This window comes from Sceloporus undulatus, chromosome 5, assembly GCF_019175285.1.
Source record: "Sceloporus undulatus isolate JIND9_A2432 ecotype Alabama chromosome 5, SceUnd_v1.1, whole genome shotgun sequence".
Lineage (NCBI taxonomy): Eukaryota > Metazoa > Chordata > Lepidosauria > Squamata > Phrynosomatidae > Sceloporus > Sceloporus undulatus.
In genome coordinates, this window is record NC_056526.1 from 128,583,893 (window position 1) to 128,611,598 (window position 27,706).

At 38.5% G+C, this 27,706-nt stretch overlaps 1 protein-coding gene across 7 annotated transcripts in view; it reads left to right on the top strand.

The window, feature by feature from the left end:
* SORBS2 (sorbin and SH3 domain containing 2) overlaps window positions 1-27,706 on the top strand; it is a 245,847-nt gene that overhangs the window by 137,380 nt on the left and 80,761 nt on the right. For 4 of the 7 annotated variants that reach the window (XM_042467683.1, XM_042467687.1, XM_042467685.1 and 1 more), the window contains exons 7-8: window positions 12,900-13,044; window positions 18,093-18,268. In XM_042467683.1, coding sequence (XP_042323617.1) covers window positions 12,900-13,044; window positions 18,093-18,268 — 321 coding nt within the window. Of the gene's footprint in view, window positions 1-8,173; window positions 8,663-12,899; window positions 13,045-18,092; window positions 18,269-27,706 lie in introns of all 7 variants that reach the window. The other 3 variants (XM_042467681.1, XM_042467682.1, XM_042467686.1) reach the window with 1 other exon arrangement.

The following is a 27,706-nucleotide window of genomic DNA, read 5'->3' on the forward strand; positions in this document are numbered from 1 at the left end:
GAGGCATTTGGGGGCATTTTTTTACAAATTATTTTTTGCAGGGAGCTAATGTAGCTCACTAGCCTTCCATAGTTGTCCATCCCTGCCATGCATCATCGTGGAAGAAAGGCAACTTTACCATTTATGACCAAAAAAACCCCCAACACAATCAGACTAGCCAAGGCTGTAATCCTGTACTCAATGACCTTAGAGTAAAGCCCACAGAACTCAGTGGGATTTACTTTTCAGTAGATGTGTATAGAATTGTACTCTATATAACTCTAATTCATTTTGGTGTGATATGTGAGCATAAGAGAAATTCATGACACATTTCATGCTCTGTCAGTAGAATCAAATGAGTTTCCCAACGTTATTCACCAGTACCTTGATCATGAATAAGTCTTAGGTTTTATATGTATGACACAACATGTATGTGGTATTTTAATGGTATTTTAACGTACAAGTTTGGACCAAAGTTATTGGCAGTGGGAATTATTACAGTGGGGAGGACTTATAAATGGCATCCTAAAAACAAATATTTTCATGGTTTTAGGTGAACATACAGACAAAGGTGAGAGACCATGTGTTTTTAAGAGAAAGGGACCTTGTTCAGTTATTTGAATGTGCAATTATTCTTGCACTGAGATGTGTGTGAACAGCATGATGATTGCTGTTGGATATGCATATGATAGTTTGGATGTCATGGTATATGAGCATCTGTCTACAAGAATATGATGTGTGTTTAACATGTTGAGGGGAACCATGTGTCTGAATGTGTGGGGATGCAGTGCATTTGCATGCATTTGTGCAGTTGAGAAAACCTTTTTTAAAAGACTTAATTGTCTGTCATTCATTTGGAGCAAGATGCTTGGATTGTGTTCTACAATTGAGAAATTAAATTTCTCTTTCGTCCGTGTGAGGGGCAATGACCATTCACTTCCAATCATTAAAAAGTCATTAGAAGTATTCATCAGAGTTGTCAGTATTGAAATGTATTGAAAATAGGAGTTAAGCAGATTTGCATTGGCATTAGAATGCAAAGAAGCAAAGTTAGGAGTGCTGATCTTTAGACATAGCATTGTCCCTCATGTGAAACCCTTCATCAAAAGCCTTGAATGCTGACAGCTGCTTTATGAATCCTTACAGATCATGCCATTACCACATGTATTCCTTCTCTTTCATGGAGAAACATGTGCCAATGCTGTCAGTTCCTAATAGCAGTTTGTCTACAAACCTGGAGTCTCTTGAGGATGTAACAGATAGCTGCAGAATGTATCTGCAGGTTGATGCCCAACAGGACCGGCCAAAGGCATTTTGCTTCTTGAAGAAAAGAGCAAAATGGTGTTCCTTCCAGTTCCATACCTGGACTGACAGTTGATTCTTTGTTCATCAGTGGCAATTGGAAAACATTATTCATTGATGTGAAGGTTGTAGGCTAGCGTAGGATGCCCAAGATGAGCTTCATGGCTCAGAGATCTTTCCTCCAGCACCCTGCTACAAAATCCCATGAGATCTCCCAATGTAATCACCTCACTCTACCTTATGGTGAGACTAACCCTGATGACCTATTGGAGTATTCCAAGTCACTTCCAGCTTCTATAAGTTTCCTCCTGTTACCAATTATACTGTTTGACTAACTATATTTAGCATTTAGAGGAAATCAAGTAGTTAAGCACATTACTTAAATTCATCTTCACTGAGTGAAATGAAGGAGATGATCATTTGATCGTTGACATGTAGCAGAACAGGAACATGTAGCACAAAAAGAATTAGGCTTCTGTACAATGCAATGCAAGGCAGCAATCTTAACAATAATTGGGATTAAATGTTTATCAGCATTTATTGAACTATGGTTGTCTTATTTGCCCAGAAGATAATTTAAGGGATAGCGTAAAAAATGACAGAGCATCAAAAGGGACTTTTAAACAAAAAAACACACAAAAACAAAACCTCCTTTTCATCCAGCTGTTGGTGCTGCTCTTTGCAGACACAACTCAGCAACCAAAATGAATGCAAGAATTCAAACTCCCAGATTAATCTCATAATTTGAATACTGAAAGGTGGGGAAAGATTTTATGCCTGCTTTTGAATAAACCAATTTTTTTAAAAGTTGAGCACGGCTCTTAATAATAGGTATTTTTACCCACTTGTGTGAGTGCATTTGTGTTAAAACTTGAATTTTGTGTGCTTTCTTGTCCTCTGTGTTAATTAATAAGAATCAGTTCACTTTTTTGTCTTAGATTCTTAATTTTGTTTCATTCTTTTGAAGCAAGGCCAGCAATGTGGTGTCATGATATATCTAGTGCCCCTTTATGAAATTTATGTTAAAAATTTGAAACTGTTGCCCACAGCTGCTATCATACATCAGTATTTTATGTGAATTGCCAGTACAACCATCAGTGATCCAATAAACATCTCTCAATGCAGAGATCTGGAATAAAGACCCTACACAGGTAACCCATAGCCTGGTTGTCTTTTATGAGCAAAGAAACCCTGACCTTACTCAGCATTAAGCCTAAAATATACCTCAGTATATGGAATAAGAGCACTGCACAGACAGTCCAAAGCCTCCTCAAACCTTTGATTCTGTTTCATAAGTAAATGGTTTTATAATGTTTGTTTTTTGACACAGAAAAAAAATTGCATGAAAGTGGCCTTGATTTTGCATTGTTACACCATGCTAATTGTTCATGAATATGTGTCACATTATAAAATCTGATTCACAGCATCATAGAAAATGACAGCACTGTTGAGTAAATAATGTTTTAACCATCCATAGAAGCTAGTTCCTAGATTTGGTTATAACCTGCTGTAATCTGTGAGTTTTTAGAACAGTGATTCAAAAATTATACTACCACAGTACCCGATACATTTTCAGGTGATTTGCAGACTGATGGCAAAAGTAAGAAGAAAAATGCTATTCCCCATCAGAAATAGTTTTAAAATACTATGTTAAAATTTACAGTATTTCCACCTGCACTCAAGTACAACTGTTCTGAACGAGATACTTTACTGTGCAAGAATCAAAATGTTTCTATTGCTAGGTAGCAGGTAGGTATGGCTCTGTATTACAGACAAGTTCCAGCACATTCAAGACTTTGACTAAAGAACTTTCAGGTGACTTTCCCATAGCAGCACATTAGAAAAAATGCTTGAAGTTCATGAAAAAGCAGTAAACCAAAACAATGGCTTGCAATTTTGTTTGTGTTCTGTACCTGCTTACCAAAATGTAAATCCCTTTTTACTTAATTTCTCAGTAACCACAAATAGGGCAGTATGTATGTTGAGCATTTGCCCCTACAGTATATGCCCTTTTCCTTTTTACTGTAGAAGATCAGACAAAACAATGGCCAGTACAATTATCTTTTTTTAAAAATGCATATCTTTTGGACAATGGCTGGTTCGTCCATGATAATAGCATTTCTTGTTCAAAATAAAACTTACTTTCATCTAAGATACTGTGGTTGAAATCCTTTCCATAGATGATAGACCTTTTAATATTGAGAAGTCACAATTTATGTGTCCAATATGCTTTTAATTTTGTTGAAGAATTAAGTTCAGAATTCCATACTTTTCATAGAGGTGCTCTCAGGTTCCATGGCTCACACACTATATGTACATGGTTTTCTGTCTTCTGTGAGCACAGAAAATACAGCCCCATTCAGGCACTAAGCCTAAAAAGGAATGGTAAATATGAGGGATGAGGCATAATCTTTTAACAGGGTCCCTAGCTGGGGAACTTTATTCACATTCAGATGACAGCAAATATAATCCTGTTCAGATCTTACTGCTCAGTATAGCAAGACTAGAGAGATATAGGGATGTATAACAATGGTGCAAAACACACTGCAGAAATAATCCAGTTTGAAACTGCTTTAACTGCCCTGGCTCAATGCTAGGGAATTCTGGGAACTGTAATTTTGTGAGACATTGAGCCTTCTATGTCAGAGAGCCCTGGTGCCATAACAAACCACAATTCCCAGGATTTCTTAGCACTGAGCCAGGGCAGTTAAAGCAGTCTCAGACTGGATTATTTCTGTAGTATGTTTTGAACTAATGAAGGCACAATACATGGACTGATGCTCCTACTCACACATTTACTTATTCTCTTTAGACTTATCACATGGACAGAGCTTGTCTGCACTTGCCCTAGGAAGTTTTTAAGCTTGAAGAGTGAAATTTCCTTCATAGACATGGCTTTGGATCATGTGTATTGTTAAGACCACTATGAATTTTATTAATCTGACTTAGCCATTATATTTTGATCTGGCTGTATCGATAATAATTTAGTATAAATATTTTTATTAACCTCTTAAAGGACTTGATTTCAAGTATGTTCTGGAAAGATTCAGAATGGCATTTTCTGTGTTCCTTTCTCTGCATCTTCAGTTACACATCTAAATGTACTATCTGTCTTTTAAGCTTTAAAATATTAAAGTCAGATCTAAATCACGTCATATTGTCCATCATGTATTTTTACCAACTGACCATTTCACAAAGTGGTTTCATTTCCTGGGGATAAAGCAATCACACTTCACATATTTCACTTTCCAGAAAAAGCACGATACTTGGATAATATTATTTTGCCTTCAGTCAGTCATAAATAAAAAACCTTCTTTTAATGATTCATCTAAGAGCCAGCCTTTTGCTTTTTGAAAATAAGTGAGGATTTTGTGTGTGCATTCTGTCAACACATGATAGAGGATTTTAAAATATATTTATATCTGCATTGTTCAAAATAAGGCAGAGCTGTGTATTTCTTTTTTTTTTTTTTTCAATCAATATGCCTTACAGAATCACTGATCACAAATATGACACTGTGATTTCTTTCACTCATGTACACACCCCTGTTTTGTACTCCCTTGGAAAAGGACTGATCATTCTGACATAAGATTTAGAATCACATCTGTTAAATCAACACAATTTGTGTTGTTTGTCAAGTCTGCTGCAAGAGCTTTAAAAGATATTTTCAGATAGTAGATTAAAAGAGCCTTTCAGTAGCTCAGGAAAATCTGCTGGATTTAAAACATTTTTAGGTGACTGATGTTTTTTCACTGTACTTTACTGTAAGTGTCTATTAGATAACAACCATACGTTAATACTGGATCAATGTTGATTGTAAACAGACAAATTCCAAAATAAGATCACCATGTACATTGCATTTCAAATTTTGTAAAGTGGTGTAATCATCATCTTGTAATTTTTGAAACAATTCAGCAGTTCCTCAGCCTGGGAGGTAGAACAACTAATATACAAATCAAGAGCAATTGCTTGCCAATTCACGGCTCATAGTGCATTAGTAATGCCTAAAATATTGTTTGTTATTGGCAAACAACAGGAATTACTGTACAAACCACTCCAACAAAATCTGTTCTATCTTATTTATTTATTTATTTATTTATAAAAATTGAGGAAGACGACATTCATGTATATGTTTCAATTTGTTTGCTTATCCCACATGTGTTATTTAGTTCTATTATGTTGATAACAATCCTTTGCTTAGCCACTGTTTCTTTATTTATATCTTTCCCATCTTCCTCTTCCTCCTGTCATGGAAAAATACTTTTGGTTCTGTGACTGTAACATGTACAGTCCGTCCTTGCCTTACGCGGGGGATCCGTTCCAGATCCCGCCGCGTAAGGCGAATTCCGCCTATGCTCGAGCCCCATTGGAAACAGTGGGGCTCGTGCGCGGGGGCACATGGGGTGCAACAGGCGCGCGCGCCAATTCAATTGAATGGGACGCGCCGCCCTGCGCGCGCCCCGCAGCTTGAGCACGTATGCTCAAGGCCACGTATGGCGTGCCCACGTATGGCACGGGCGCGCTGTAGTTTAGACAATCAGGTCTTTGTCTACAGTGTATAAGTAACTGTTACAGTGCTTTATTCCACCTAAACTGCCATGGCAATATGCTATAGAATTCTAAAGTTTGTGGTTTACTGAAGCCCAAACAAAGTGATGCTCAAAATTCTACAATAAGGACTTTTGCCATATATGGACTGAGAAATATCAGATGACCAAGCTGGGTTCAGGAAAAGCAGAGGCATTAGGGATCATATTAGAAACGTGTGTTGGATAATGAAATGCACCAAAGAATTTTGGAAGAAAATCAGCTTGTGTGTTACCAATTATAGCAAAGCTTTTGATTATAGATTATGAAAAACTATGGATTACTCTTAAAGTACATCTGCTTGTCCTGATGTGTAACCTATACTCAGAACAAGAGGCTACTATTACTGTACACTGAACTTCTATCATACATAAAGCAGGATTAGACTTGGAGGAAGGAACATCAACAATTTAAGATATGCAGATGGCACCATACTACTAACAGAAAATAGCAGGCTTGGAACAATTACTGAAGAAAGTCAAGAAAGAAAGTGGAAAGGCATGTTTACAACTGAACACTAAGAAGACAAAAATAATGACCACAGATGATTTACATAACTTTAAAGTATACAATGAAGACATTGAAATAGTTCAAGATTTTCCATACTTTGGCTCAGTCATCAGAATGGAAACTGCAGTCAAGAAATCAGAAGAAGACTTGGACTTGGAAGGGCAGCTATGAAGGAACTAGAGAAGAACTTAATGTGTAAAGATATACCATTGGATATTAAAGTTAGGATTGTCCATGCCATTGTATTTCCCATCATAATGGTTGTGAGAGCTGATCAGTGAAGAAAGCTGATGGGAAGAAAAGGAACTCATTTGAGCTGTAGTGCTAGCAAAGAGTTCTGTGGATACTGTGAACTGCTAAAAGACAAATAAATGGGTCCTAGAGCAAAACAAGCCTAAACTCTGCCTAGAAGCCAAGATGACTAAACTGAGACTGTTATACTTTGGCCATATCATGAGAAGACATGATTCACTAGAAAGGACAATAATGCTTGGTAAGGAAGAAGGCAGTAAGAAAAGAGGATATATTGTGTTGAGGAAGGCGCAACTCTGATTCTGCAAGACCTGAACAGGTCTTGATAATAGGGTGACTTGGAGGTTCCCTGAGTTGTAAGGTCACCACAAGTTGAAATCAACTGGATGACAGTTAGCAACAACAACAACACAGATCTGTATCATCAGAATAAAAAGTGGGGATTGAATATGCCCCTCTCCCCTACCTGTAATTACCATCATTTTTAAAAACCAGTACTATCTTTGCCTTTGAAAGGGAAAGAGCTCACTATCCCTTACTAATGGTCAAGTTTCCTAACTCTTCTAATGTGTAAAGCCTACTAAGTTCACTGGTGAGTATGCCTAATTACATGCTTTTACAATTACAGCCTTGAAATTGGGACTAGATCTAGATTTGGGTCAGATACCTACAAATTAAATCCATTGTTTGTTTACTACTTACTCGGTTACATTTAGTCCATCCAGACAAATCACAACTGTAGTCCCATTCATACATGTCTTGTGTGGAACAGGTCCTATGTGATCAAGAGAAAGCACTATTACTCCTGCTGTTGAAAACATACATATCACTTATGTCCATGCACAGAGTATGGACATTTGATGAGAAGAAGCCTGTGGGTATGCATAAACTTCTTCCTTTCAGATATCCATGTACAGAGCAACTTGTGGATTTTTGGTAAAGTAGAGCAAAGATGGCTATAACATTAAGTAGAGGGCAGTGGCAAAGCCTCATTAATTTCATAAAGCCATCCTCCAATATTACAAATACATAAAGAGGGTTACTGTCATGATTCCTTTTGCCACTGACTGTGAAAGAATGATACCTAATTTGCCTACTTCCGTGGCACTCTTATTGACACACACTGTTTATTTCTATTAAAGTCTTTTGAGAATATAGGAGTCCTTTGAGATTTGAAGTAAATTTAGATGTCATTATGTGATGAGGGGGTGAATCTCTAATATTTGTTAGATAAAGGCAGCTTATTGAATCATGAACCTTAGAAACTGACATAAATTTTCATTCCAGTACACTATAGTTTCTGGCATTGCTTCTCTTAATACATGATTTGCTGACTGTGTTTTCTTTTGTAATGAGTTTACTTCTAATCTACTTGTGTGTGCTTTCTGTGACTGCTTTTAAAAGCACACACATGATGTGTCTTTCCCCTTCTCATGTACTCTTTCACACAACAAAAGAGTAAGGAAAAGACTTTTTTAAAAATCGATTTAGTAATATGTTTTCTTATTTTTGTTTGTTTGTTTGTTTGTTTCTCAAAACTCAGCTTGGAAACCAGAAAGTCACTGCCCATGTGATGGAGGTAAATGCTTCACAGTCACACAGACAAACTTCAGCCGAAACTTCGCCACTGCCTCCTTCACCTCCTTCTTCCAGGGTGTCGATTAACAGACCCTATCTCTCACCTGACAGTGGTGGCGGCCACGTAACATATATTTTGCCGACACGTGACAGTTTTTGGCCTTCACGCTTTTATAGAACCCTGGCCCTTTCACAATTCTCATACACGTACCCTTTCCTAGTTCCTGACAGTACTATCCATCACCGGACTGAAACGGCCTCTGTTATGACAGACTCAGCCATGAGTGAGTACTCTTCTCGCCCGGTGAGCGAGTCTTCCACGGCCATTCTAGATGACCTACAGAGCTGTAACTATGATACTACTGATGGTTCTGAAACACCTTCCCCAACCTTGAGCCAGATGTCTGCTGTGTCACATGGCACCACCTTAACCTCCACTGCTGCCGGCTCCCATGTAATTATATTTCCTTTTTCCTCCCTTTTGTTCAACCAGGCTGCCAAAGTGGAAAAGAACTAATCCTTGTCTGACACCCCATCTACTTAATGAGCTTGCTAGTAATTGATGATATTTCTTAGTATGGAATGTTTATAAATCTCATACGTGGAAGTTATAGGAAATAAATGTGCTGGAAGATCATTTTAGTACTCTGGATCAATGATCCATCCTGTGGAAGATATGATGGTAGTTTCCTGTTCTGATCAGTTAAGAATAGGGGTGTCGATTTTTGCTTATTTCATTCCCAGATGGGCAGTGCTATGACAGTGTTTGCAAAGTTGTGGGGATTTTGTTTCTTACATACTATAGTGGGAACATGCACAAAATAGTGTTTGTGGGCAAAATACACTTCACACAAAAATGGCTTTGCAAATAAAAAAAGCACAACATAACTGTGTTTTTCAGTTAGCCGCAACATTTTTTCCTATTGCTGATGGTGATGAGAAAACACTGAACTTTCTGTTGTTGAAAGCTTTTTTGCAGAGGTTGATACCTAATTTAATGAGTCTGGACTTGTCAAGATACTCCTTGTCACGGGTTAGAAAAACTGATAATATACTTTACATACCTAGTTGTGAAAAATCTCCCCCAGTGTTGTTTTTCTGTTTATTTTAGCTTAAAGTTATTTACTTTTCAGCTTTTTAAATCTGTTGGGCTCAAATATTCTTTCATTTGCACCTTAATTTTGTTATTACATGTCCAAATACTATTCACGATTAAAGGTGAAGCATAAGTCTTTTGATGCAAATAAGTATTTTCACATTGCCTGTTTTTAATGTTTACTTTCTACTGTGAAGACTTGCCCCCAATCCATCAATATAGAGGTATGAGTTTGGATATGGTGAAGTGAACAGGAAGTTCAAGTGATTTGTGCTTCCCACCTCTTCACTACAGCCTTACCTCCCAGGTACAACACATAGATCTTTCAAGCCTAAGAAATGCCCACATCCTCCTTAGTCTGTTTGGGGCTGTGCAGACTGCCCCTAAGGGTTGGGGCCACAGCAACTGCACGCCGCGCCCCCCCCAATCTGGCCTTTCCAGGGAGCAAAAAGGAACCGCAAAAAGTGCCCTGGGAAGGGTGCAATAGCCACACTGCCGCAGCTTTAAGTCGCTCCTTTGGTACTGCGTCATGCGGACGCAGCACCAGAGGAGCACTGTCATGCTGTCATGTGTATGCCACGCCCCAACTCCACCCCCAGATCGGCCTTTATGGCCAGTGTGCACAGCCCCTATATGTCTTTAAATGGGAAGGCTTAAAATGTTGTGTTTGGTGTTTGGCTTTGTGGTGTCATGGTGGAACAGAAACACAAGACATACCGTACATATCTATTCCTCTTGCAGTACTGTGACACCCAAACATTTCTCATATCTCTGACAGGCCCTGTCTTCATGGGCCAAATAAAATGTCCTCCTCCCATTCATACAATGACAAGTCCAGATGACTCAGCCGAGTCTCCTGTTCTGGTGGGAACAGTCTAGATAATGTCTAGCCAGTTCAGTACTGAATCTGCCATATACCTCTCCCTCTTTAAAAGGTATTAAAATAACTCACAGTTTGCTCTAGACCTTCTTGGAAGATCTGGAGCCCTGTGTTGCGATGCTGGCAACTCTTTACAAGGCATTGCTCACTCTGAGTTCAGAACAAGGGTTCTGAGCTCAGAGCAAGTGACTCACCACGGCCACAACCATGCCAAGTGGCACAGTGGGATGCATGTACAAATAGCCACCCACCGTTGTAATGGGGGGATGTCAGGGCCACTCCAGGACCAGAATGCTCAGTGCTGCACCAAGAGTATTCTGGTCTGTGCTGACCCAGTCTGAGAAAGCCACTATCCACCCATTTCTTATTTATTGTTGCTTATTATAGCCCAGGGCCAAATCTCAGTGTCAGAGCAGAGTCTGGGGCATTGCCTCAAATTAATTAATTTTCCAGCCTTACTGTGTTAGAAAGAAAGAGATTCTAGGATAAAAGGAGAGCTACTTGGAGCTGGAAACATTCCTCCTTGGCCTCCAACTCCTAGAATCCATCAAGCTTTGGAGATTCTGGGAACTGTAGTCCAAAAGGTAAGTTTTCCATGATTTCCTCAGGTATAAGGTTAAGGCAGGGGGCAAACTTCTGGATGATGAGTAAGAGACCACCATGATGAAAAGTGTGCCTCAGCAGTGGATGTTAATGTATTTAGAGTTCATCATTTAATGCAATTTTATTTTTCCATTAGCAGTGATCACTGACTGCATGAAGTTGCTTCTGATTCAGCCTTTTTCTTCAACTAATATTTCCCCCCTTAAGCACTTCTGTCTTACAGGAATAAAAGCATGCATAATATTTACATTCATTTCCCACAACATGTATTGTTTCTTTTTGAGGGTTTTTTTCAGGGATGCATTTTCTTTTCATAACTCAAGGGAAGTCCTTGAGAATAAGTATGTATGTCTTTAATGGATAAGACAAAAAGCCATGAACTAATATGTGAAATAAGGAAAAGTACAATAGCCAGTAATTTGATTATGGGGATAATTTCATCCTCATCTCAAATGAGGCACAGAGTACATTTTACAGGTTCTGGGTGCATAGTTAAAACAGGTTGGAATACATTCAATATCTAACAGGTCGCATTACAAAATTATAAGATTTTAATTTTAAAAGAAAGCTTATTTAAGATCATACAATAGTTTGATTTTTAATCCCAGAAGTTTTTTGGTTAACCTAAGAAATACAGGATGCAATTCTAAACAAATTTACTGGGATTTTTTTTTTTAACTTAGTAGGAGGCCACCCAAACTTTGTAGCCCTGAATTTACTTTGAAGTTTGGCTGGCCTCCTACTTGCCATATATACTGACTTGCATTCTTGAATGTACAGGTTGGGATTCATCAGTGCACCTAAATGTATGGAGGAAAAAGCATATTGGTAGAATATGCTAAATAAAGCTTCTTTAGTTCTCCTTATTTGTTAGTAAAGCTACAATCCTGTGCATACATATTTGGGAAGAGCCTCTTATCATTAGGTCTTATTCCTGAGTAGAGTTGTATGAGAAGTATTTCAGTGCTTACTGCAGCCAGTTACAGTCATTTTACCACTTTTAAGGTAGCATTTACACTGTAGAAATAATGCAGTTTGATACTACATTAACTGCCATGGCACCATCCTAAAGAATCCTGAAATTTGTAGTTTGGCAAGGCACCATCACTCTAGCAGAGAAAGCTAAAGATGTAGTAAAACTACAAATCCCAGGATTTCATAGCATGATCCTACAGCACTTAAAGTGATATCAAACTGAATTATTTCTACAGTGTAGATGCACCCAAGGGCAAAGATGTTCTTCCTCCCACTTTCATGGACTAACAATCTTGGGACTTCTTTTCTTTTTGGTGGGAGAGCATTTGCCAATATACCTGGAGACACTAAATTTAGTCTGTGGGTACTCAGGGCAAATAGCTTAACAATGAGAATACTTAGCTCCAGTATTATGCCACTCCAATACTAGTCACTGTAACTATACATCTGCATCTGCCACTCGAAGCAGCCACATCACTCTGCCTAGTGGTAGAGCCTACCCTAGCACTTGTGATTTGTTTGGATTTTACAAAATAGCAAATTCAGCCATTGCCAAGCTGCAGCTGTGTGGCCATAATAAAACAAAGCATGCATAAAATGGGAGCACCGGCATAATTTTTCAAAAGTAAAAGAGAGATAGTGGTACAACACACATAATTGGTTTTAAATGTGTATCCATAGAAACCTATAACCATCATTGAAGTTTTATAGCAGACTGTGGTTACACTTGGCAATTATATGTACTTTGTCACCAGACTTATCACAGCAGTGAAGGGCATGTACATTTTTTAAAATCTTCCTGTTGTTATTATCTTTATCTTCATGTGAACAGGATATGATATTAAAGCATAACTAGAGGACAAAGAAGAATTCTACCACCATCTTTGTTTTGTACTGTGTGAATGCAGATGTCCCTTTAACTGTGGTTTTTTGGCAGCTTCCCATGATTCCATCTTGCTATAATTTATGGGAGAGCTGCAGGAGAGGGGTTGAGTCATAACTAAATATGTGACAACAGGCTACTGTTTGGAGGATCCCAGTTCTTTCTTCACCCTTTGTATTTGGCTGGTTGGATTCATACTGTTCTCTGGGTAGTGTAATGGGATGTGACTTTTTGCATCTGTTCTTCTCTCTCAGACTCAGATAACAGTGAATGGGAACTCTAGTGCAGCAACAAGCCCAATGAGCCACTTTCAAAGGCCTTTCTCCCCCTCTTCAGTCTACTCCCCACCAGTCTCACTAAGTTCAAGCACAGTTCACCTACAACAGAGCAGAACAATGGGTGAGTCCCATTTATGGTGTAAATTTATTAAGGTTGTGTTTAAATAAGTGTACACTGGTCTAGAATATGCTAAACTTAAGTTTCTCCAATTTCTGGTGGACTATGTTCTCCAAAGAGCACCCCTGGCAGCAGGGATGGACAAGATACTCAGTGCCTGTTACAGGTTGCATCACACCAAAAATCTGGGGTGGGAAGATAGAGATATGCATCAGTTAACAAAGTAGGTGTGTTCCTGGGCATTACTTCTTTAACAGAAAATTAGATATTAAAGGCAGAGGTAACATGGGAAGAATAGATAAAGTGTTTTACACCACAAAATAAAGAAGAGCAAATGGTTAGTGTTTCAGCAGACTTTTTTTATTCAGAACTAAAGATGTACACATCTTAATATAATAATAATAATCATGAATCTTGAAATGAAACAACAAAAAGTTGTTTTATGCTTGCCCAGTACTCATTTCATCCTTGTCCTTTGTCTAATTAAAATGGGTTTTTTAGCAGCATCGGCACTGGAACAATGATGGAGGGCTAGAGAAACATGAACTTTCAGCTGAATTGCAAAAACAGATCTGTATCTAACTGTGCAATGAAGCTTGAGCAGGGAAAGAGCAGGTTTCTATTCTCGCTAATCCAATTGTAACCAAACGTAAATTGGGTAATCACTTCATGGGTAAACAAAAACATTTGGAATATTCTAGAGACCATGTCAAAGCTTCTTCCAAAATTCTTCCAAGACATCCAAGGATTATTCCCCCACACACACCTTTCCAGCTTCTACTTTTCTAATCATTTCTGTTTTGCTGGCTAAACATATAGCTCTGTGCTTTTTTTAAACATACTGGGGGAAACTTTTGAGGCTTATCTGCTCTCCTTTGTTTTGGTGTTGATGCATGCTCAGGTAAGAAAATCTAAAGGCATCTGCTGTTCTCTTTGCCTGTTGTAAGCAGGCACACATGGTTATAATTGGATCAGCAAGCATAGAATCCTTCTCTTTCCCTGCTCACGTTTTATTGTACTGTTAGCTACAGAAGTACTTTTACAACTCAGAACTGAATGTTTGTGTTTCTCTAGCCTTCCTTCAGTATCATCCCAATGCTAATGCTGCTAAAAATTCTTTTAGCTAGACAGAGGACAAAGAAGAAAGGAGGGCTGGGCATACACAAAAAGACTTTGTAAAAAGAAGCATCTTTCTCAGAAGCTTTGTTAACTGTGGTATGTCTGTATTGGGAAAATTTGGGGTGGGGGGGGAATCAGGCACATTTTGCCAACTTCTGCCTTACTTTTTAAAACTTTATTATGCAACCAATTGAGTTGGAATGGCAACAGAAAGAAACTTCTATACACTGTCTTTTTAACTCCTAAATGACCTGGAAGCATTGTCATTTGGGGATACCACGTAGAGGGAAACTTGTACTTTTATTTTTCTGTGGCAGATACCATTTCGCCCTCCAAAATGATGCTGGCTTGATCATTTTGGTGTCAAGGATGGTAACTGGGCCACTGAGAATGGGGTTGGATTGCAGGTGAGCCATGAGATAACATGAAGCCCAAATAAAGAAGTCATTGTCCATCGAAACTCTGTGTGTGTGAGAGAAATCTCAACAATGGTGAGATATTTTGTGACTGAGGACCTGAATGTGAAGTGAAATTGCTGTTTTCAGCTTTTAGCAAAAGCTTTGAGCTAGAATCATATTATAGGTTTATTAATTCTGTTAAAAATGGTTTTTAAATGAAGTTGATTTTTTTTTTAAAAAAGTATTTGGAAAGTATGGTTCAAAGAATTGCTATATAAAACATCATGTCATATGATGCAGACAAGTGAGAGAATCTTAGTATTACAACGAAGGGAGAAACCTTAGCACAAAAACAAGGCATTCACTCTCTATGGAAATAGCAGACCAAAGGCAGTATGTTTCCCTATATTGGCTACTAGGGAAAATGAGTGGGTGAGTGCTGTTGCATTTATTCCTGCATCATAGGCAACTGGTTGACCAACTGTGTGGGTGGAAAATATTGGACTCTTGTTATGTTCTTACTCTATTTAGCAAGCCTATAGAATCATAGAATTGGAAGAAACCACAAAGGCCATCCAGACAGTCCAATCCACTGCCATGCAGGAAATCACAATCAAAGCATCCCCGACAGATGGCTATCCAGCCTCTGTTGAAAGACCTCCAAAGAAGGAGACTCCACCACTCTCAAAGGGAATGTGTTCATCTGTTGAACAGCTCTTATTGTCAGAAAGTTCCTCCTAATGTTGAGATGGAATCTCTTTTCCTGTAGCTTGCATCCATTGTTCTGGGTCCTGTTCTCTGGAGCAGCAGAAAACAAGCTTGCTCCCTCCTCAATATGACATCCCTTCAAATATTTAAACAGGGCTATCATATCACCTCTTAACCTTCTCTTCTCCAGACTAAACATCCCCAGCTCCCTAAGTCGTTCCTCATAGGACATGGTTTCCAGATCCTTCACCACTTTAGTCGCCCTCCTTTGGACACGCTATAGTGGAGAGAAAGATTAAACTACCCTTCTCCACTCTGTATAGCCCCATTGCTGTTCTTCCCCCCTGCAGCTGCTATTTACTGTTTTTATAAACCAGTATATTAATTGCTTTTGCACAGCTACCATCACATCTGGCTAGCCCCTGAAAATCCCACTGATGGCAGGCAGATGATTTCTGCCATTCTTGGACTATAAGCTCACGGTCCACATTTCCCTTCCTAAATTTAGTATTGTGCATATTTGGAAAGAGGCCCAGATATCCAGCTATTTTGTACACAGTAACCCACCTTACCATATATGTTTCATACTACTGTATGTTATTTATAGACTTTAAAATTTAAACAAACAAGGGAGGAGCCAGTGCTAGATATTAGCACTCTTGATACTGTTTTGGATATTTCTATGAAATCTAAATAGCCTAGGCTTCTTCGCATGTTTGTCTTTAGAAGTTATGCTTCTAAAGTTATGCTTCTAAAGTCTTGTTTCTGTTTGGGATATTTCTATGAAATCTAAATAGCCTGGGCTTCTTCACATGTATGTCTTTAGAGGTTAGGCTGTTTTAAGCTTGGAAAGCTCTTGTTTTGTGTTTTGAATTTATTTATTTATTTATTTATTTATTTATTTATTTATTATTGAATTTATATCCCACCTTTCTCCCAAAATGGGATTCAATGGGAACTTAATCTGGCACATGAAATATATGTAAAATATATTACCTGCAATTTCGAAGCAACACTTTAATAGCCTCACTGGTCAGTATTAGCTACATGAAATCTGCATCAGAAAGTCTGCTGAATATCACTATATCTTTTTGGAATCATTAGGTACATCATGGCTCCATAGAAATCAATGGGATTTAAAAACACCAAGTTGCAGTTTCAGTGGGATGTACTGAATAGATTAATATAAAGTTCTGCATTTATTTAAGCAATTTCTTTAATCCGAGTTTTCATCATAAGTGCTCTCTAGTTGGCTAACAAGTACAAACCTTCTCTCTTGCCCCTTACAACACCCTGTACAACAACCTTCTGACAGCAATGGGATTGAGGTTATTTTGGACTGGGGTGGAAACTGGGTGACCCTCCAAATATTGCTGGTCTGCCATAATCAATGGTGAGGAATTCTGAGAGTTGATATTCTGAGATTCAGTAACATCTGGAGGGCCACACATCATTGATCACAATTAATTTGTTCTGTGGATTTCCGTGGGCCATTTCTAAACATAGCTTTGTCTGGATCCAGCACATACTTAGCTGTTTAATTGCTTTTCTCACTTTTTCCAAGGACCAAGGTTTATGTGTTAGTGTTGCACTTTGTCCTATATTTAATTTTATCCATACAGCTACTCTGGGGTGGAGGTAAAGTGGGCCCACTTAGTGGATAGGGATTTTTGTCTAAGAATGCAATGTAATAGTTTTTCACTGTGTTCAGTTCACTGCATTAATGGTATGTAGCTTAGTGATACAGCATGCACTTGGCATACAGAAGATCCCAGATTTAATCCCAGGCTAGGAAGAACTAAAGCCTGAAACCCTGGAGAGGTGGACCAGTGGTCTGATTCAATATAAGTTTGCTAACTTCCAGTAATTACAGTAAAGGATAATTGCAGCACACTCCTCAAACATGTCTTCACCTCAAGGTATTGTCAAAATTACCCTTCTTTCTTGCTGCTTTCTACCATTCAAATTGCCCCTCATCTGAAATCTGCCTCATCTCTTTTGTTCAAGCAGTAACTCAAAGGCATTTCTTTTCTTATTTCTCTGTTACTATTAATACTACTAAATAATAATAATAATAATAATAATAATAATAAGCATTTTGCCCAAAACTAGAAAGAAAGGTAGGTTACAACATGATTTCAAAACAAGTTTTCATCTTCCCTTTTCTCTTTCCCATAATCCGTTTCTGCTTGTTGCAGCATCATTTTTTAAATTACAGTGTAATTGTACATTGAAACAATGTACTCGATCTGTCTCAGTTTTAACTTCATTCTGTTCCTTGCTACTTTACATCTTTGTTTGGAATAAATGTTTTAAAACAGCTCTGCATTCTCCCTCATTCGACTCTCTCCACATCCCTACCATTTTATGTGAGACTGAATAATAAAATAAAATTTGGCTGTATTCATAGCTCAGCACAGAAATTAGCACATTAAATTCATCTCTTCTCTCCGCCTTGGTGCAAATAGGAGCCCGGGAAACTGCCAACACCAGCTCAGACACTTGCCTACCGTGACTAGTCAGCAGCACCTCTGCAGGGGTCTCAGGCAGAATCCTTCTCATCACCTGCTATGTGATCCTTTTAACTGGAGATGTCTGGGACCTTCTGCGTGCAAAGCATGTGCTCTCCTATTGAGCTGTGGTCTTGGAGTGAACATACACTCCCCTCCCCAAACCAACTAATGTCCAAATGTCTAGTATTTCATAAGCGTGTGTCATTTTGCCACATAGGTTGCAGTGAGACTTTGAAAGTGCATAGCCCACTACGCAGGCTTGAGCATGGTAATTAAATTGTTATACAGTGTTGTGTTAACATTATCTTTGTAGAATCCACAGAGACATACTCACAGCATGCTCATTCTGTTGGCGGCAGCAGCAGCACCAGCACAATACCAATCTGTAGAACTTCGGAGGAAGAGAAGAAAGTCACGGTCATTAAAGCACCACATTATGCAGGGATTGGCCCAATAGATGAATCAGGAATCCCAACTGCAATTAGAACGGTAGGAAATGCTCTGTGTATGTGTGTGTATGGTTGCGTGCATATTTTGTACAAAGAATTGATTGTTGGTAATGGCTTCTTTTGCACATTCTTCTAGGCTTATATAATGTGGAATAGAATGTGCGTAATCAGGGGACTCATGAATATAATACTGTGAGTGGTAGCAAAAAGGGTTGGTTGGTGGAGTATAATTGGAAAGTCTTGTCTCCTTTGTTATTATTTTTTTTTATTGCAAAGTTGTCAGGAGACCGGCAGCTTCCTTTGTCCTTTCCACCTTTCTGTATTTTGTTTACCTTGCCTTTTTAAAGTTTGCTAAAAGTTATGCACATTCTGTTAACTTTTATTCTTTGCATGCGTGAGTTAACAGGGATAAAAATGAATGAATGAATTCTCTCTTGCACTCTCTCTCACTCTCATGCACACACACACATCTCAAGCAATCACTTATTTAAGTGGTAGCACAGGGAAGCACAGCACAGAACTAAGCTTCTCCTCTGCTGACTTAGAAAGAAGCATTGAGGGGAAAACTCTTTCAGGCTAGTTTTGACAGCTTGCCACTAGTTAGTGCTTGAGTGCTTTCAGGATGCCATACTGAAGTGTTTTGTTTTTAGCTATGCTGAAGCATTCTTTCCACACTGCTGCCCCAGCAGCTCCTTCTGGCTGGTCCAGGGAGCAGCAATAGCAGCCGCAGCTGGTCTACTAAGGAAGGAATTCTTTGCCGGCCTTCTCAGCTGAAGAAGGGAATCAGTGTGCTGGCCGAATGAAACGCCTAGAACACAGGATGAGAGCGGCAGAGCCTTTGCAGGTGAAATCTATGGGAGGTGCAAAAATAGAGCTGCTGTGGATAGACTTTCCTGCCAACTCCAATCTCCAGGCTGGCTGTGTAGTTTCAAGGAGCAGCTTCGGTAGAGACAGAAACTAGGGAGGGGAATTGATGAAGAAAAGCAATAGGGAAGATTTCATTCAGGTTGAGTGGTAAACCTGGGTGTGTGTTTTTTTTTAAAGAACTAAGAAGGGAGAGGAAAACTCAGTCAGATAAAGCTTCTCTTTATTATGATTTTGCTCAGGCAATGCCATGTAAACTTTTTTTTAAAAGAGTAACACTTTAAGAATTTCAGAGGTTTCTATCATGTTTAAAGCAGACAGATCCCTGAATATTAACAAGGAAATTACTCTGTGTTGGTTGGTTGGTTTGCTTTTAAAGAATACAGATTAATCACAGGGGATGGATATATTAGTTATATAAGACTATAAATTAAAATCCTCTCAACTGTACTTAATGAGCTTGGCATGTGGCCAGCTATATGCTTAAACCTCTAGATCAGAGTGTCTAGCTCTCTTAAGATTTATTATGAAATTCTTCCTGTTCTAGATAGCTGTCACTGTGTACAAATCATTTCAGCTTATACAGCTCTCATTGTGTAAATGTTTCCTGTAATCTAATCTGCAGTCTTCTGTATGCTTACTCACTAATCAGTTCCACTAAATTCAGTGGGGCTTATTCCTAAATGAAGTTATGTAGGACTAGGGCCACCATTTTTTTTTTCAGCAGACATAGAAAAGATATGCATATGACTACAAAGGCATAAAACGGATAAAGTAGCTTACTTTATGCTCACTTTATTTACCTTTAAAAATGTAGTTTACACAAATCTTAAAATGCATGCAGAATTCATGTACAACACAGGTATCTTTGAAAATGATGCTAGTAGTGCCATTTGCAGTTTGATCATATGTGAAGTTTATTTGTCACTGAGTCTAAATGAGTTCAGTGGGGTTTGCTGTTTTTAATTATACTAGGCTCTAAAAGATTTAATATTGAGAAATATGTACATTACTGTGGGCAGAGAAATATATAAATTACAGTAGGAGGATAGAGATAGTTTATAAATAAATAACTATACACAGTATTGTAGCTTCTGGCACCAATTCTCACTTAACTGGGTATAAATCCTTTTAAACACAGTTGGAATTACTTTCAAACATACAGACAAAGCATAGCACTGTTAGATCCCTATGATTTTCCTCTGAAATCAGTAGAGTAAGTTTACATTGGGTAACTTCGATCGCCTTACTTTCAGTGATTAATTTCAATGTTTGTCTCCAGACTTTCACTTTAAGGGGAAATGCAAAGTAGAAATAATGTTCCTTTAAAAGGAAATGTATGGTCTTCATAAATCATAGTTGGCTGATTTTAGTAAACCATAAGTGGCTGTTTCATTCACTGTACTGTATATACACTATAATTCGGGTATCTTTTTCCTGGCTTTTTCCTATTTCTTGCTTTCAAGAATATGTACCTTCTGTGGGAAATGATGTACTTGCAAACACTTCTGCAGTGCACCTCAAGGTATCAGAATGCAACTGTGTACTGTTGTGTCTGTAACAAGTAGCATTTTCTTGATGTCGGAGTATGAATATCATTTTTGTCTTGTCTGAGTGAATCTGCACTTCTCCTTCATCCTAGCCCTAAGAGAGTCCAGATCTAACCTCAGCTCATAGATTCAGTATCAAAGAAAATATTCAGGGTCCACTGAGTACTGATGACACTGCACTCAGATTATCCAGCAGACCCTCCTAACAGCTGCATATAAATATTCAAAAGTGCTTGAGATTAGAGAACATGTAAGTAATGAACACTTAATTGTCTGAGGATCAAAACTCATCTCTCACTTGACATAATGAAATTGGTTGCAATTCACTAGCCGTTTTCAGTTTGTGTGCAGTAATCCCTATTGGGAAGAAACGAGCACCTCCCCTGTTGTTTACTCTCCCCTCCCAAATATCTCCACACACTTCTGTTGAAAAGGAGGCACAGGTTTTATCATCAGCCCCTGTGTGTCCCACAGTGCAAATCTGGAGGACTAAGAAAACCACCAGAGTCAATGTGAAGTTGAAGGCATTCATGGCCAGCATCCATAGTTTTTTGTGGTTTTTCTGGGCTATGTGGCCATGTTCTAGAAGAGTTTATTCCTGAGATTTCACCAGCATCTGTGGCTGGCATCTTTCTCTGAAGATGCCAGCCACAGAGGCTGGCGAAACGTCAGCAATAAACTCCTCTAGAACATAGCCACATAGCCCGAATAACCCACAAAAAACACCAGAGTTAATTTTCAGGCTGTGTGGAGGGCTGCAAAGAGGGAGGAGGGTATGAAAGTTCCAAAAGTTCAACCAATTGAACTTTGGATTCATCCCAATTCTCCCCCAAGTTAGTCCATTATTGATTGCTGTTTGTAAGGTTGTGCAGCAGTTCATTCAAATACTTATGGAACAGTGTCCATACCTTCAACTGATGAAATAAACAACTTTCCCATCACCACCACCATTCTTTTTCCACCTGAAGTGGAAATTTACTTGTGTTTCTTCTTTTCAAGCTAAGCGCTTCTCTAATGTGCAACATTGGCACTTGTGAATTTTATTTTGTATTCTTTTATATATATATATTTTGTATGAGTAGTGAACACAAGTGAGTGGCTGTGCTGCTTCTCTGCTGTTATAGCTGTCTCCCCACTTGTTCTCTCCAAATAAATAAACTGATCAGAACCAGAAGTTTCTGGCCCAGTTGCCCTCTCCTTCTGTGCAATGGTATCGATTTGGCCCAGAAGGAAGGGGGCAAGATATTTGACAGTGTTGACTGCAGCAAGGAGGAAATCGACCTGTTCTAGGGTTTGTATTCAACCGTTTGCACTGTCAGATTGTTTTGGTCAAGGGATCTCCATAACCTGGAGCTGGCACTGCTTGGAGCACTTGTTATATATTTTAAAGAACATTGCAGTAATCCATTCCTTCCAAATACAAAACACTGTGAAAGGACCCAGAATGTGCAGCATTTTTTTTAGTGAAAGGACAGTAGCTATTCCAGTCCTAACTATCTCAGAATTCTTTTCTCTCTGTTTTCTAAGAGCCTCTGTATAATAAATTTGCACTCTTCTATAGTAAAACGTGAAGTGAAAAAGCTTGGATTTTTTCATAATATACATGTCAGCTGCAGCAAATGGAAGTTCCAGCAATATAACAAAAACGAATACTATATATAAATCCTGTCTGATCTTGGAAGCTAAGCAGGGTCAGCCCTTCTTAGTAATTGGTTAGGAGTCTGCCAGCAAATACCAAGTTCTGTAGGCTTTATTTCAGAGGAGGGAAATGACAAATCGCCTCTGAATATTCCTTGTCTAAGAAAACCCTATGGAATTCATAGGGTTGCTATAAGTCAACAGGTGACTTGAAGGCACATACACACACATCCTGAGCCACTTAATGAACAAGGATATCTTTCAACCAAGAATCTGGAAAGATTTATTTTTATTTTTTTGGCAGGATGTAATGCCTGCCTATTTAGGTACATTGCTCACTTTGCAATTAAGCCTTTAGGAAAGATGTGGGCCAGATAATCAAACTTGGGTACTTAGTTCTTTCACATAGCCCTATGAAAAGCTGCAATGTTTTAGCAGAATTATCTTTCTTATTCAGTCTATTAGGCCACTGGTCATTACTACAACTCCTGGAGAGGATTCTGGGATGTGTGTTTAAAAGCAACCCCTTTTCTGAGCTCTACAAAGGTTTGTTTTTTATTGTTAAGTCCCCATTTGTAAGTCTGTGAGTATCAATTGTACTTTCCTCTTAAATGTGGGATCATCTAGAAAAATGCACAGATTCCAATATGCTAATTACAACTTCTTGTCTCTATTATATACGGGAAAACGGATGGCATCACTCCTGTAGTTTCTTCTTAAAAGATGGAGACTTTGGTCTTATCTGCACTGCATAAATAATGCAATTTGACACCACTTCAACTGCCATGGCCCAATGCTATGGAATTCTGGGATTTGTAGTTTTCTCAAATATATTTCTCTATCAAAGAGCTCTGGTGCCACAACAAACTACAAATCCCAGGTTTTCATAATATTGAGGCATGGCAGTTAAAGTGGTGTCAAACTGAGTTATTTCTGCAGTGCAAACTAGACCAAAGATAGCAAATACTAAAATGCATTCTGAATAAAACCGAAACTGATTTCTTTATACTTATGTAATCAGTTTAATATAAACTCTTGATTTCTACACCAGCAATTGAATGAATGAATGAATGAATGAGTAAATATTGTAAGCATAAAGTAAAGAATAAAGCATAATAAAGTAGTACTGCAACTTAGGAAAATAATTGGGGAAAATGTATACAGCTGAGTTGCTGAAGATGTAGTAGCCTTTTTATATAAAAGGTTTGGAAATACATATAAAACCCACTGTTTTAGAATAAGATAGAAGGGTGACTTCAGATTAATAAAATTGTCTTTTCCGACTCATGAACAAAGATTATGTGTTACAAAAAAGGAACAAATGGATGGGTGCACAAAATCATCATTTTCACGGTTTTGTGTATCACAACACAAGATAGCCATGATCACTTGCCCCTGCAGTGTTGTGTTGTACAGTGTTTTGCTTTGTGTTTGCACCATCCTCTATCTTGGGACATTTTGATCCCAAGGGAACAACCATCCATGTAGCTTCCACATACACCAGAATAGGAGGCTATATGGGAACTGCATTCAGATGCATTGTACCCAAACATGGCCACTTTGGTAGACAGCTTGCAGTGTGAGTTTCCTTAAAGTTATACCTGTTGGTAGCAGACTAGAGTTGAGGTGTTTTATTGTTTCTTCTGTTTGCAAGTTGGCTTTATATTCTCACCAACACTGTTAAATTCAGTTGGGGAAATGTCCATCGGGAATATTATAGGAATTAACAGGTTGTGAAAAAATTGTCTAGCCTGATTGTGTCCATTTATGTCATCCATTTTTTTTTATGTATAGTGAAATGCTGTCTCAAATATGCATTATTAATTTATTTAAATATTTATATCCCACCCTGTGAGAGCCAGCATGGTGTACTGGTTTGAGTGTTGGACTACAACTCTGGAGGCCAGAGTTTGATTCCCAGCTTGAGTGTGAAATCCACTAGTGACCTTGCATAAGTCACATTCTCTCAAGCTCAGGGGAAGGCAGTGGCAAATCTCTTCTGAACAAATCTTGCCAGGAAACCCCCATGATAGTGTTGTCTTAGGCCGGGTCACCATAAATTAGAAATGGAGGCACACAACACGTGCTGACATCACACCCTCTGTCTTAGAATCTCAAAAAGTCATATAATAAAATGAACTGAGAACAGTTTAAAGCAATAATAGTAATAGTCTTAAAAGCATATTAAAACATCTAACACTTAAAACAAGACAATGTAAAACCAGCTAAAATACTTTCAAATATTTTAAAATTGTTATAAAGTGCAAAATTGGATAAAATAAATTAGGCCTTAAATCATGAAATATTTTTTTAAAAGTCTTTTGACTTAGTACAAGAATTATCCTAGCATTGCTTCTCATCAGGTCTCTATGGGAAGGGTGTTCCAGACCAGGGCCCCTACAATAGACTGCTGTTCTTGGACAGCTGTATATATGTAGAGGCACACTGTGCAAGTTTTCCCATTGTTCTTGGTTTGAGGCATACCTTGAGAAGTTACCTTTCAAAATAAATTAGTTGTATAATTCATTGAGAGGAGACTCCCATTAAAGGAACTTGTTTTCACTGTCATTACAAGTGGATTTGTGTATTACTTGTTGTGTGGCATTGCATCATTACATTTTTTAACTTTCCCATTATATATTTAGTTTCTTCGTTCTTTAAAAAAATCAAGATTTTCTTACCTATGAAAATTACCTTACGTTTGCGGGGTGGGGGGATTCATTTATCCATGGCAGTTAAAATCATGTCAAACTGGATTATTTCTGCAGTGTGGATGCACCAGGGAGAGAAATTCCCAGTGGCTGCTATACCTCTTCTGTGATAAATTCATTAAAATCTCATCAGTGTTTTTGAATGACAGAATCCGGAAGTATATATCTCATGGATCCCTCACTTAGGCGGGTTACAGACCGCCATTTCGGATGTCCTCAGGATGTCCCAGTTTGAAAAAGGGGCGTCTCTTCTAGACGCCCCTTACCCTGTTACGGACAGAGTCTGTAACAAATGGCAGCGGCCGTTCCACACGGCCACGGCCATTTTGACGTAACAGATGCTCTGCGTCCGCACGTCGCGCAGCGGAAGTGATGCCACGAGTGCGCGCTTTGGCACTTGCGGTGTCTCTTCCGGGTTGCCAGAAGGAGCGCGATTTTCGCACTCCTTCTTTGCAGCGCGGAGGAGTCGCGCGGTTTGGCTGCTGCGACTCCTCCACGCTGCAACGGGCAGCGGCCCGAGACCGCCTCTTTTGGGCGGTCTGTAATGGGCCTTAATGAAGTTATAAGGATAGGGAAGCACACACCATACAGATATGTTTTGATTACTGAACCTTTATTTTTTTGGTATTGGCAGCCTAAATATCAATTCTATGTCTAATTATGAATAGAAAAAATAATGACCATTATTTGTTCCCAGGCTGAAAAATGAGGTTCCTAACAGCCAGAAAATGTCTTTGGGAAGGATAATAGGCCAGTGAGAATTTTGAGCAATATTCTCCAAGTATTCTACCTTCTGAGAGCCAGCGTGGTCTAGTGGTTTGAGTGTTGGCCTACAACTCTGGAGACCAGGGTTCAAATACCTGTTCGGACATATAAACCCACTGGGTGATCTTGAGCAAGTCACATACTCTCAGCCTCAGAGAAAGACAAAGACAAAACCCCTCTGAATAAATCTTGCCAAGAAAACCCCATGATAGGATTGTCTGAGAGTTGCCATATGTCAGAAATTACTTGAAGGCACACAGCAATTCTACCTTCTGTAGTGTTATACAGGAATTGTTCTGCAAAGAAAAACCTGGATTTTTGTGCAACAGAATCACCTTGTTTTCTACATAGGAAATGGGTTTCCTGCAGGTTTTCAGACAAGATTTTTCTCCAAATAATAATTCCTGTGCAAAATTCTGGATATTCAAATACAAGGAGAATATTGTAGGACACTGTCCTTGTGTTTCTTTGTAGAAAGAAACAGCTTTACAGTAATTCTTTCTCTTCTCATGTGGAGATGAAGTAGTTGGGGATTTACATCCCTCATCTAGTGCAGCCATCCGTTTTAAGCATGATCTTTTCATTATCAATTACTTGAAAAAATGTGGCTACTTTCTCCTTCCTTTGTTTTTAGTGGAATGGATTTGGCTTACATTTATGTACATGTTATTATACACTCTAGAAGAATTCCAGCATTTGATCATCAGAATTTTAAAAACATCTTCCTTTGTATTAATGTATAATTAGATAATGCTGTTTTTCTTAAGAATCAATGGTGAACACATTGGTTGGGTCCACAAAAAGAATAAAAGATGCTTGCTGTCATGGGATTTCACTATCACTACAAAGGATCTAATCAGGAAAAGAATTGAGCCACCAAATTCCTGAGCAGTTGCTGGTGTGTGTTTTACTGTCAGCCACACAATCCAATATAATTGCTTCACAGTCAACCTTCTGGTTATTTGGATGACAAAGAGGCCTTTCATTTATGTGTGAATAACTAAATCCAGTCCATCCGGATTTGTTTGACTTAAGGAGTGTTGGAATACTGTAGCTAGCTTCTGTGTTGTTTTTTTTAAATGGGTTTTTGCCCTGTGAAAATTAGGAGCCTGCTTGACAAAGTGTTACTTGATTATGGATTGTTACCAGGCTAAGCAGAATGTAGAGCAGCGGAGAAACTCCAATGAAAATAATAAATGTTTCCATTAACTATATATTTCCAGATAAATCATCACTTGATTGCATCTTTTTCTTCAGTTGCTTAAGCACCACTTTTGTCTCTTTGTATTACCTTGGTACTATTATCTGATTGTATAATGGTGGTGTTTTAATTTTTTACAATAGAGAAAGATGTCCAGGAGCTGAATGTATTTGAATTGCACCCCTTGGTACATGATACTAACTTTGGATATGTTTCTTGGTCTCTGGAATCTAATGAAGTGTTTTTTCACCTGCTCCCCTACATTAGCTCAAATATAAGGCGCACTCTCAGTTTGTTTACTTTACATATGGATAGAAAGTGACACTGTGCCATTTACACACCCAGCATCACCACACGCCACTGTTTCTGTCCTGCGTGTTCCTTGGCATATCTGAAAAGGGATACTTACATTTTATGTAATCGGGAATTTCAAATTTAAACATATTCCACTGAATATACAGATTCCAGGAGGTTCCAAGAAGGAAGTGCAGGCCTGCTTCACTGAGAAGGAAATTATATTTTAAAACATTTCAAAAATGGTCAAGAAAAATGTTTGAAATATTAGGAAACCCTGATGAGAAACCTAGACTGACAAGAATCTTTGGAGTTCAAGGCATATTCTGTGCAAAATTTTCGCCAGCAAGGAATATGTTTTCTACAAACAAAACATTATATTTTAGCAAAATAAAAAAATAAATAAATAAACCCCAAAAAACAGCCAAAAGGCCAAAAGGAAGTTTTTGCACCAA